The sequence below is a fragment of the Schistocerca americana genome, chromosome 9 (assembly GCF_021461395.2).
Source record: "Schistocerca americana isolate TAMUIC-IGC-003095 chromosome 9, iqSchAmer2.1, whole genome shotgun sequence".
Classification (NCBI taxonomy): Eukaryota; Metazoa; Arthropoda; class Insecta; order Orthoptera; family Acrididae; genus Schistocerca; species Schistocerca americana.
The window spans coordinates 9,105,318-9,118,605 of NC_060127.1; the positions used below are offsets into that span (position 1 = coordinate 9,105,318).

General features: G+C 46.7%; 1 protein-coding gene across 3 annotated transcripts in view; it reads left to right on the forward strand.

The window, feature by feature from the left end:
* The window catches only part of LOC124551160 (putative uncharacterized protein YKR104W), a 92,776-nt gene that overhangs the window by 55,168 nt on the left and 24,320 nt on the right, over positions 1 to 13,288 (forward strand). For 2 of the 3 annotated variants that reach the window (XM_047126132.1, XM_047126133.1), the window contains exon 6: positions 7,953 to 8,201. The exons of the other annotated variant lie outside the window; for it this stretch is intronic. In XM_047126132.1, coding sequence (XP_046982088.1) covers positions 7,953 to 8,201 — 249 coding nt within the window. The remainder of the gene's footprint in view (positions 1 to 7,952; positions 8,202 to 13,288) is intronic. 3 annotated transcript variants of the gene reach the window in all.

The following is a 13,288-nucleotide window of genomic DNA, read 5'->3' on the forward strand; positions in this document are numbered from 1 at the left end:
GAGCGCGCACGGAGGCTTTCCGGCAGTCGTTCTTCCCGCGCACCATCCGCGGCTGGAACAGGAAAGGGAGGTAATGACAGTGGCATGTAAAGTGCCCTCCGCCACACACCGTTGGGTGGCTTGCGGAGTATAAATGTAGATGTAGAGGTGGAGAAAAAATATTTTCGACAGTGACCCCAGTATCGCCACCAGGTAGGCAGGTGGCTCGCCAGCACGGGGTAAGCCAACCAGCCACGTGGGACATTACCTACGGACCCGCCTCGACAGCGACGGTTTTGTCACTGTGTCATCGTACACGGATCCAAAGTGCTGCGTTGTCCATCATCCCACAGATTCACAGATGAGGCCACATGTATAAGGGGGAAAACCTGTCAACCTTCACAGCACCAGGCTGTGGGTCAAGGAAAATCCCTGAGGTGTGGTGGCAGTGAATCATCAACTCTTGTCCAGCCTCAAGGTGTGGGTGGGGAATACTTGGGGACTGCCTTGTGGGACCAGTCATCCTTCCACAACGGCTCATAGGGGAGGCATATCTCCACTTCCTGCGGATGACCCTGCCTTATCTGCTGGAACATGTGCCTCTGGCAGCACAGAGCAAGTGTTCGGATGGTACAGTACTTGCTCGTGAAAAGCGAAGGTCCCGGGCCTAAATGGTTGAAATGGCTCTGAGAACTATGGGACCTAACATCTGAGGTCATCAGTCCCTTAGAATTTAGAACTACTTAAACCTAACTAACCTAAGGACATCACACACATCCCTGCCCGAGGCAGGATTCGAACTGCCACCGTAGATGTCGCGCGGTTCCAGACTGAGGCGCCTAGAACCGCTCGGCTACACCGGCCGGCCGATCCCGGGTCCGAGTCTCCGTCTGGGATACTGCTTTGATTCGCTGCAGAGTGAAAATTTCATTCCGATCTTTTGTCTGCATCTTCAAGTGGCTGTATCTCCCTTGTAACGCACTTCTGGCCCTATGTCCGTATGATCTTTTTTTGCTCCTTAGCCTCAAAGGGATGATTTGCTGCAGTTTGTCCTCATTTAGCACAATCACACTGCATAAATAAAACAGTTTCGTTTTCTATCACAATCACGTTTCACATTTACAGGAGGTACTGCTTATGAAGGTTACATCATTTCCAGAAAGCTGGGCATACGGTTGCAGTAATATTTCTGTCAGGAGACGTCCAGTTCACTAATCTTCCTTCTCTTAACAAGCACCTGATGGTCAGCTCAGTAAATGACACTCTCTTTGTTGTGACGTTTTCTCTGTGATGGTTTCTGTGTGTGTGTGCTACTTTCTGTGAAGAGGTGTTGGTGTGGTGGCAATGCTCTAGGCGTTGCTGAGGATGGGTGAAGATGGTTTGGGGCAGATGGGTCAGGGCAGACCCTCGCGAGTGGCGATGTTGTTCAGGCTGGCCCTGTCCTCCTCCAGGTGAGTATTATTCGGCGAAGTCGTCGTCTGGATTGTGATTGTCTCAAAATGTGAGCCACCTTGTGTAAGCAAGTGGTGATTAGTGAGCAGGGAGGGGGGGGGGGGGGGGGGATGTGGAAAAGCACTGGAAAGTCTTCGCTTCTTGAGACGCTGCTGCAGCTGCTTCCAGCCACCTCTGGCCATACCCTTCTGGTTCATCTTCATCTACATCGATACCCTGCAAATCATACTTAAGTGCTTGACAGAGGGTTCATCGAACCACCTTCACACTAATTCTCCACTATTCCACTCTCGAACAGCACACTGAATAAACGAACACCCATATCTTTCCGTATGAACTCTTATTTCCCTTATTTTATTATCATTCTTCTCCATGTAGGTGATAGTAAAAAAAATTTTTCACATTCGGACGAGAAAGCTGGTGATTGAAATTTCGTGAAAAGATCCCACCACAACGGGAAACGTCTTTGTTTTCATGACGTCCACCCCAAACCATCTTCATGTCCGTGACCCTCTCTCTCCTATTTCTCGATGATACAAAACGCGCTGCTCTTCTTTGAACTTTTTCAATGTACTCTGTTAATCGTATCTTGTAAGGATCCCACACAACGCAACCGTACTCCAAACGGGGGTGGACAAGTGTGGCAGTTTCTTTAATAGATCTGTTGCTTCTTCTAAATGCTCTGCCAATAAATCGCAGTGTCTGGTTTGCCTTCGACACAACATTTTCCAATTTAAGTTGTTTGTAATTGTAATTTTTAGATATTCATTTGAATTTACGGCCTTTAAATTTGACTGATTTATCGTGTAACCGAAGTTAAATGGCTTCCTTTTAGCACTCATGTGGATGACCTCAAACATTTTATTATTTAACGTCAATTGCCAGTTTTCGAATCATACATATAGCATACATAAATTGTTTTGCAGTTGGCTTTGATCTTCTGATGACTTTACTAGACGATAAGCGACAGCATTATCAGGAAACAACCTAAGACGGCTGCTCACATTGTCTCTTAAATCATTTATATAGATAAGGAACAGCACAAGGCCTGTAACACTACCTTTGGAACGCCACAAATCACTTCTCTTTTACTAGATGACTTTGCGTCAGTTACTATGAACTGTGTCACGTCTCTGACAAGAAATCACGAATCCAGTCGCATAACACAGACGATATTTCCTAAGTACGCAATTTCACTACAAGCCGTTTTTGTGGTACAGTGTGTAAAGCCTTCTGGACATCTAGAGATACGGAATCAGTTTGAAATCCCTTGTCAGTAGCACTCAACACTTTATGCGAGTAAAGAGCCAGTTGTGTTTCACAAGAGCGATTTTCTAAATCCGTGTGGACTGTGTGTCAACAGACCGTTCTTTTCGAGGTAATTCAAAATGTTCGAACACTATATATGTATGTTCCAAAATCCTGCTGCATATCGACGTTATTGGTATAGGTCTGTAATTTAGTGGATTAAACCTACTGCCTTTCTCGAATATTGATGTCACTGTGCAGCTTTCCAATCTTTGGGAACAGATGTTTTGTCGAGCGAGCAGTTGTATATGATTGTTAAGTACGGAGCAACTGCACCACCATACGCTGAAAGGAAGCTAATTCGTATACAGTCTGAACCAGAAGACATGTTTTTGTTAATCTATTTAAGTTGCTTCACCACTCCGAGGATTTCTGCTTCTAAGTTGCTCATGTTGGCAGCTATTCTTGATTCGAATTCTGGGTAATATTTACTTCGTCTTCTTTGGTGAAGGAATTTCAGAAGGTTGTGTTTAGTAAGTCTGCTTTGCCAGCACTGTCGACGATAGTATTTCCACTGCTGTCGCGGAGCGAAGGGATCGATTGTGTCTTTCCGCTAGCTACTGCACTGTGTTGGTCCCCACATTGATGCCGTCTTCTGCAAGGAGATGGGGACTGTGGGATGGGCTGGAGCCAGAAAATCCTCACTGCAGGGATGCACTGCTTAGGCGTGCCTCTTCTACCTCTGACTATACAGGGTGGTCCATTGATAGTGACCGGGCCAAATATCTCACGAAATAAGCGTCAAACGAAAAAACTACAAAGAACGAAACTCGTCTATCTTGAAGGGGGAAACCAGATGGCGCTATGGTTGGCCCGCTAGATGGCGCTGCCATAGGTCAAACGGATATCAACTGCGCTTTATTTTAAAATAAGAACCCCCATTTTTAATACACATTCGTCTAGTACGTAAAGAAATAAGAATGTTTTAGTTGGACCACTTTCTTCGCTTTGTGATAGATGGCGCTGTAATAGTCACAAACGTATAAGTACGTGGTATCACGTAACATTCCGCCAGCGCGGACGGTATTTGCTTCGTGATACATTACCCGTGTTAAAACGGACCGTATACCAATTGCGGGAAAGGTCGATATCGTGTTGATGTATGGCTATTGTGATCAAAATGCCCAACGCGCGTGTACTATGTATGCTGCTCGGTATCTTGGACATCATCCAAGTGTCCGGACCGTTCGCCAGATAGTTACGTTATTTAAGGAAACAGGAAGTTTTCAGCCACATGTGAAACGTCAACCACGACCTAAAACAAATGATGATGCCCAAGTAGGTGTTTTAGCTGCTGTCGCGGCTAATCCGCCCATCAGTAGCAGACAAATTGCGCGATAATCGGGAATCTCAAAAACGTCGGTGTTGAGAACGCTACGTCAACATCGATTGAACCCGTACCATATTTCTATGCACCAGGAATTGCATAGCGACGAGTTTGAATGTCGTGAACAGTTATGCCACTGGGCACAAGAGAAATTACGGGACGATGACAGATTTTTTGCAAGCGTTCTATTTAGCGACGAAGCGTCATTCACCAACAGCGGTAACGTAAACCGGCATAATATGGACTAATGGGCAATGGAAAATCCACGATGGCTGCGACAAGTGAACATCAGCGACCTTGGCGGGTTAATGTATGGTGTGGCATTATGGGAGGAAGGATAATTAGCCCCCATTATATCGATGGCAATCTAAATGGTGTAATGTATGCTGATTTCCTATGTAATGTTCTACCGATGTTACTACAAGATCTTTCACTGCATGACTGAATGGCGATGTACTTCCAACATGATGGATGTCCGTCGCATAGGTCGCGTGCGCTTGAAGCGGTATTGAATAGCATATTTCATGACAGGTGGATTGGTCGTCGAAGCACCATACCGTGGCCCGCACGTTCACCGGATCTGGATGTCCCCGAATTTCTTTCTGTGGGGAAAGTTGGAGGATATTTGCTATAGTGGTCCACCGATAATGCATGGTCTTACGTTAAATCAGTAAGTGGCTCGAAACAGCATATCCAGACACTCCGGGATGATGATGGCATTGACAGAGAGGATGACACGCGTAAAGCTGAAGTACTAAACACCTTTTTCCAAACCTGTTTCACAGAGGAAGACCGCACTGCAGTTCATTCTCGCACGAACGAAAAAATGACTGACATCGAAATAAGTGTCCAAGGAACAGAAAAGCAACTGGAATCACTCAACAGAGGAAAGTCCACTGGACCTGACGGGATACCAATTCGATTCTACACGGAGTACGCGAAGCAACTTGCCTCGCTTCTAACAGCCGTGTACCGCAAGTCTCTAGAGGAACGTAAGGTTCCAAATGATTGGAAAAGAGCACAGGTAGTCCCAGTCTTCAATAAGGGTCGTCGAGCAGATGCGCAAAACTATAGACCTATATCTCTGACATCGATCTGTTGTAGAATTTTAGAACATGTTTTTTGCTCGCGTGTCATGTGATTTCTGGAAACCCAGAATCTACTCTGTAGGAATCTACATGGATTCCGGAAACAGCGATCGTGTGAGACCCAACACGCTTTATTTGTTCATGAGACCCAGAAGATATTAGATACAGGCTCCCAGGTAGATGCCATTTTTCTTGACTTCCGGAAGGCGTTCGATACAGTTCCGCACTGTCGCCTGATAAACAAAGTAACAGCCTACAGAATATCAGAGCAGCTGTTTGGTCGGATTGAAGAGTTTTTTGCAAACAGAACACAGCATGTTGTTCTCAATGGAGAGACGTCTACAGACGTTAAAGTAACCTCTGGCGTGTCACATGGGAGTGTTATGGGAAAATTGCTTTTCACAATAAATATAAATGACCTAGTAGATAGTGTCGGAAGTTCCATGCGGCTTTTCGCGGATGATGCTGTAGTATACAGAGAAGTTGCAGCATTAGAAAATTGCAGCGAAATGCAGGAAGATCTGCTACGGTCGCAGGTTCGAATCCTGCCTCGGGCATGGATGTGTGTGATGTCCATAGGTTAGTTAGGTTTAACTAGTTCTAAGTTCTAGGGGACTGATGACCTCAGATGTGAAGTCCCATAGTGCTCAGAGCCATTTGAACCATTTTTTTGCAGGAAGATCTGCAGCGGATAGGCGCTTGGTACAGGGAGTGGCAACTGACCGTTAACATAGACGGATGTAACATATTGCGAATACATAGAAAGGAGGATCCTTTATTGTATGATTATACGATAGCGGAGCAAACTCTTGTAGCAGTTACTTCTGTTCAATATCTGGGAGTATGCATGCGGAACGATTTGAAGTGGAATGATCATATAAAATTAATTGTTGGTAAGGCGGGAGCCAGGTTGAGATTCATTGGCAGATTCCTGAGAAAATGTAGTCCATCAACAAAGGAGATGGCTTACAAAACACTCGTTCGACCTCTACTTGAGTATTGCTCGTCATTGTGGGATCCGTACCAGGTCGGGTTGACGGAGGCAATAGAGAAGATCCAAAGAAGAGCGGCGCGTTTCGTCACAGCGTTATATGGTAAGCGTGATAGCGTTACGGAGATGTTTAGCAAACTCAAATGGCAGACTCTGCAAGAGAGACGCTCTGCATCGTGGTGTAGCTTGCTGTCCAAGTTTCGAGAGGGTGCGTTTCTGGATGAGGTATCGAATATATTGCTTCCCCCTACTTATACCTCCCGAGGAGATCACGAATGTAAAATTAGAGAGATTCGAGCGCGCACGGAGGCTTTCAGACAGTCGTTCTTCCCGTGAACCATACGCGACTGGAAGAGGAAAGGGGGGTAATGACAGTGGCACGTAAAGTGCCCTCCGCCACACACCGTTGGGTGGCTTGCGGAGTATAAATGTAGATGTAGACAACATGCGTCAGCGCATTGGCAATGCATGTGCGAACATTACGGAAGGCGAACTACTCGCTGTTGAGAGGAATGTCGTCACACGTATTGCCAAATTGCATTAATTGCATTAATGTGGTATTTACAGATAATCACGCTGTAACAGCGTGCGTTCTCAGAAATGATAAGTTCACAAAGGTACATGTGTGTAGCGGGACTTTGAATTTCGCAGCGCTACACTCGGAACCTCAGATATAAATTATACCGTCGCAGCGGTATGAGCGCTCGACGGCAGAGAAAATACTAAAATTGTAACTCTTTTTTTTCTATCCGTCGATTGTCTCTCGAGAGCGGAAGCTTAATGCAGACGTGATCTGATGAAGACGAAAAAAACTTGTTAATATGTAGACATATTGAGGAAGTTGTTATGACATTTGGAAAAGGGAGCAACGCAAAATAAATTGCATTTAGTATCAAGACGGTTTTGTGATAGATTAGAAATTCCTGGACAATGAAACTTACTGCAAGATTTCGGAGCAGACTTTTCACGCAGAAATGAAGTAGGAGATTTTTGAAGACCTGGAAGCCGCTCGAAAGAGGACATGTTAACATGCTAAAGGATGATCTCTTATCTACGCCATTTCCCCCTGTCAGTTACCTTTTGTTATTCTCTGTTCTTTTTCAATAATGTTTGTAGTGGAAATTGGTTTAACTTTTGCTGAAAAACGCCACAAGGACCACCCCAATAATAGCTTTTCCGAATCATGAAGTCCGATGGCTTTTCTGCAATACGAAGTCCGACTTGCTTTTCATTCTTTCCCTTTTTCACGGTCATTTACGATTTTAAAACCCCCTTTTTATTCACCATTTCTTCCCACGTTTTCAACCTTTTCTTATCTTTTCTTCACTTTTATTTTTCATTAACCACTACATGTATCACATTGGAACAACTGAAATAAAATGTTGAAATGTACCTACGTTCTGCATTTTAATTTAGTAAAACCTACCTCTTACCAACTGTTCGTCTACAATTGTGAGCCATATGTTTGTGACTATTACAGCGCCATCTATCACAAAGCGGAAAAGGTGGTCCAACTAGAACACTCATATTTCTTTAAGTACTACACGAATATGTAATAAAGAAAAGGGGTTCCTATTTTTAAGAAACGCAGTTGATATCCGTTTTAGCTATGGCAGCGCCATTTGGCGGGCCAACCATAGCGCCATCTAGCTTCCCCCTTCGAGCTAGACGAGTTTCGTTCTATGTAGTTTTTTCGTTTGACGCTTGTTCCGTGAGATATTTGGCCCCGGTCACTGTCAGAGGACCACCCTGTCCACTTGTGTGCTTCGTCGCCGGCCTGCACACGTGCGCCTCCACGTGCGCGCAGGTGGCGGTGGTGGGCCGGACGGGCGCCGGCAAGTCTTCGCTGGGGGCGGCGCTGCTGAGGCTGGCTCCGCCCACCTCGGGCCGCGCCCTGCTGGGCGGCGTCGACGTCTGCGCTCTGCCGCTGGCCGCGCTGCGGCGCTGGGTCTGCCTGGTGCCGCAGCAGCCGGCGCTGTTCGCAGGGACCCTGAGGCGCAACCTGGACCCCGCCGGGGAGGCGGGCGACGCCGACGTCTGGCGGGCGCTGGAGCACGTGAGTAGCAGGCGTCCGGGGGGGGACCGGGAGCGGTGGCCGCTGTCCACTACTCACCAGGCTGCTGACCTCTCCCGTGAGGGGCCGGGCTTCGCCTGTTACAAGCCAGGATAAACGGAGAGTAGAGGAGGAGTGCCACTATAGATATCGTCGCCCAGCTGCTATTACCCTTAAGGGGGGTAGGACGTCACACGGGCCGACTTGGACCAGGAGAGGCATCACAAGACATTTTAATTTCCACGCTCTATACTTTCACAAACAAAATTCATAAAACTTTGTCAGCATCACCAGGAAGGATTCAGAATTCACACTCATTGCCGTGGAAGTTCGAAAACACAGCAAAACAAATTTTTTTTTACGTGTGAAATTTCATCTTTTTTTCATTTCTAATGGCTGCATTTGTTGCTTTAGGTACACTTTTCTTCATAAATTAGAGAGATTCTTTGATGAATTTTGCACATCATACATACCATACTTACATCTACATCTACATGACTACTCTGCAATTCACATTTAAGTGCTTGGCAGAGGGTTCATCGAACCACAAACATACTATCTCTCTACCATACCACTCCCGAACAGCGGGTGGGAAAAACGAACACCTAAACCTTTCTGTTCGAGCTCTGATTTCTCTTATTTTATTTTGATGATCATTCCTACCTATGTAGGTTGGGCTCAACAAAATATTTTCGCATTCGGAACAGAAAGTTGGTGACCGAAATTTCGTAAATAGATCTCGCCGCGACGAAAAACGTCTTTGCTTTAATGACTTCCATCCCAACTCGCGTATCATATCTGCCACACTCTCACCTATTACGTGATAATACAAAACGAGCTGCCCTTTTTTGCACCCTTTCGATGTCCTCCGTCAATCCCACATGGTAAGGATCCCACACCGCGCAGCAATATTCTAACAGAGGACGAACGAGTGTAGTGTAAGCTGTCTCTTTAGTGGACTTCTTGCATCTTCTAAGTGTCCTGCCAATGAAACGCAACCTTTGGCTCTCCTTCCCCACAGTATTATCTATGTGGTCTTTCCAACTGAAGTTGTTCGCAATGTTAACACCCAGGTACTTAGTTGAATTGACAGCCTTGAGAATTGTACTATTTATCGAGTAATCAAATTCCAACGGATTTCTTTTGGAACTCATGTGGATCACCTCACACTTTTCGTTATTTAGCGTCAACTGCCACCTGCCACACCATACAGCAATCTTTTCTAAATCGCTTTGCAACTGATACTGGTCTTCTGATGACCTTACTAGGCGGTAAATTACAGCATCATCTGCGAACAACCTAAGAGAACTGCTCAGATGGTCACCCAGATCATTTATATACACTCCTGGAAATGGAAAAAAGAATACATTGACACCGGTGTGTCAGACCCACCATACTTGCTCCGGACACTGCGAGAGGGCTGTACAAGCAATGATCACACGCACGGCACAGCGGACACACCAGGAACCGCGGTGTTGGCCGTCGAATGGCGCTAGCTGCCCAGCATTTGTGCACCGCCGCCGTCAGTGTCAGCCAGTTTGCCGTGGCATACGGAGCTCCATCGCAGTCTTTAACACTGGTAGCATGCCGCGACAGCGTGGACGTGAACCGTATGTGCAGTTGACGGACTTTGAGCGAGGGCGTATAGTGGGCATGCGGGAGGCCGGGTGGACGTACCGCCGAATTGCTCAACACGTGGGGCGTGAGGTCTCCACAGTACATCGATGTTGTCGCCATTGGTCGGCGGAAGGTGCACGTGCCCGTCGACCTGGGACCGGACCGCAGCGACGCACGGATGCACGCCAAGACCGTAGGATCCTACGCAGTGCCGTAGGGGACCGCACCGCCACTTCCCAGCAAATTAGGGACACTGTTTCTCCTGGGGTATCGACGAGGACCATTCGCAACCGTCTCCATGAAGCTGGGCTACGGTCCCGCACACCGTTAGGCCGTCTTCCGCTCACGCCCCAACATCGTGCAGCCCGCCTCCAGTGGTGTCGCGACAGGCGTGAATGGAGGGACGAATGGAGACGTGTCGTCTTCACCGATGAGAGTCGCTTCTGCCTTGGTGCCAATGATGGTCGTATGCGTGTTTGGCGCCGTGCAGGTGAGCGCCACAATCAGGACTGCATACGACCGAGGCACACAGGGCCAACACCCGGCATCATGGTGTGGGGAGCGATCTCCTTCACTGGCCGTATACCACTGGTGATCGTCGAGGGAACACTGAATAGTGCACGGTACATCCAAACCGTCATCGAACCCATCGTTCTACCATTCTTAGACCGGCAAGGGAACTTGCTGTTCCAACAGGACAATGCACGTCCGCATGTATCCCGTGCCACCCAACGTGCTCTAGAAGGTGTAAGTCAACTACCCTGGCCAGCAAGATCTCCGGATCTGTCCCCCATTGAGCATGTTTGGGACTGGATGAAGCGTCGTCTCACGCGGTCTGCACGTCCAGCACGAACGCTGGTCCAACTGAGGCGCCAGGTGGAAATGGCATGGCAAGCCGTTCCACAGGACTACATCCAGCATCTCTACGATCGTCTCCATGGGAGAATAGCAGCCTGCATTGCTGCGAAAGGTGGATATACACTGTACTAGTGCCGACATTGTGCATGCTCTGTTGCCTGTGTCTATGTGCCTGTGGTTCTGTCAGTGTGATCATGTGATGTATCTGACCCCAGGAATGTGTCAATAAAGTTTCCCCTTCCTGGGACAATGAATTCACGGTGTTCTTATTTCAATTTCCAGGAGTGTAGATCAGGAACAGCAGAGGTCCCAGGACGCTGCCCTGGGGAACACCTGATATCACTTCATTTTTACTGGACGATTTGCCGTCGATTACTATGAACTGCGACCTTCCTGACAGGAAATCACGAATCCATTCGCACAACTGAGACGGTACCCCATAGGTCCGCAGCTTGATTATAAGTCGCTTGTGAGGAACGGTGTCAAAGGCTTTCCGGAAATCTATAAATACGGAATCAACTTGAGATCCCCTGTCGATAGCGGCCATTATTTCGTGCGAATAAAGAGCTAGCTGCGTTGCACAAGAACGATGTTTTCTGAAACCATGCTGATTGCGTATCAATAGATCGTTCCCTTCGAGGTGATTCATAATGTTTGAATACAGTATATGCTATGAGTGTGAATTCTGAATCCTTTCTGGTCATGCTAACAAAAGTTTATGAATTTATTTGTAATAGACAGTGGAAATTAAAATGTCCTGTGGTGCCTCTCCTGCTCCAAGTCGGCCCCTTTGACGTCCAACCCCCCCCCCCCCCCCCCCTTAAGCGCCTCTTGCCTCAGTTACACTGAAGAATGCAGCTGTCTGTGGAGTGAAACTCACGAGGCAGTCACCACGGTAGTTTTGTGTCGCCCGTCTTCTGACTGGTTTGACGCAGCCCGCAAAGAGTCCTCTCCTCTGCTAACCTTTTACTCTCAGAGCAGACGGCCGGCGTGGCCGTGCGGTTCTAGGAGCTTCAGTCTGGAACCGCGTGGCCGCTACGGTCGCAGGTTAGAATCCTGCCTCGGGCATGGATGTGTGCGATGTCCTTAGGTTAGTTAGGTTTAAGTCGTTCTAAGTTCTAGGGGACTGATGACCACAGATGTTAAGTCCCACAGTGCTCAGAGCCATTTGAACCATTTTTGAATCTCACAGGGGCACTTGCAACCTGCATCATCAATTATTTGCTGGATCTATTCGAATCTTTATCTTCCTCTAAACTTTTTACGCTCTACAGCTCCCTTTAGTTGCGTGGAAGCTATTCTGTGATATCTTAACAGATGCCCTACTAATCTGTCCCTTCTTCTTGTCAGTGTTTTCCATTTATCCCTTGCCTTGCTGATTGTGTGGCGAACTTCTTCATTCCTTAACTTATCAGTCCATTTAACTTTTAGCCTGCTTCAGTAGCACCACATCTCAAATGCTTTGATTCTCTTCTTTCCCAGTTTTCTCACAGTCGATATATCTCTACCATACAGCGCTGAGCTCCAAACGTACATTCTCATAAATTTCTTCCTCACTTTATTTCCTACGCTTGATGTCAGAAATGCCCTCATTTCCTGTGTTAGTCTGCTTTTTCTGTTCTCCTTGCTTACGTTGCCGTGTTGTATTTTTCTTCCGCAGAATTCCTTCACTTTGTCCACTCCGTGATGACCAATTCCGATTTTTTGTTTATCGCTGTTCTCATTCCTGCAATTTCTCATTACTTTCGTCTTTCTTTGATTTACTCCCGATCAATATTCTCTACTGATTAGAATGTTTATTCCATTCAACACATCCTGTGATTATTCTTCACCGAGGATAGCAATGCCATAAGGAATCTTACTACTCATATCCTTTATCCTTGAATTTTAATTCCACTCTTCAACTTCTCTTTTATTTTCGTCATCGTTTCTTCGACGTATATATTGAACAGCATGGGCGAGAGATTACATCCCTGTCTTACACCCTTTTTGATCCGAGCACTTCTTTCTTGGTCTTCCACTCCTACTGTTCCCACTTTGTCCTTGTACATATTGTATATTATCCATCTATCCCTATAGCATACCGCGTTCTCAGAAATTCGGACATTTTGCACCATTTACATTGTCGTACGCTTTTTCCAGGTCGACAAATCCTACGAACGTGTTTTGATTTGTCTCCAGTCTTGCTTCCATTGTCAACTGCAACGGCAGAATTGCTTTTCTGCATGTTCTGAACGTCAGTGGTGTCAGTGGAATATACATTCTTGATGAATAGCGATTCAAAATGGTTCAAATGGCTCTGAGCACTATGGGACTTAACATCTGTGGTCATCAGTCCCCTAGAACTTAGAACTAATTAAACCTAACTAACCTAAGGACATCACACACATCCATGCCCGAGGCAGGATTCGAACCTGCGACCGTAGCAGTCGCGCGGTTCCGGACTGAGCGCCTAGCACCGCGAGACCACCGCGGCCGGCCAATAGCGATTCATGGCACCTTGTTATTGTGTCGGTCCTGTGATACGTGAGTCAATGACTGGAACTACTTACGGTATTTGGTTTATAGTAGGACCTGAGTATGACGCAAATGTGGCGTCTGAATAATAATTTCTT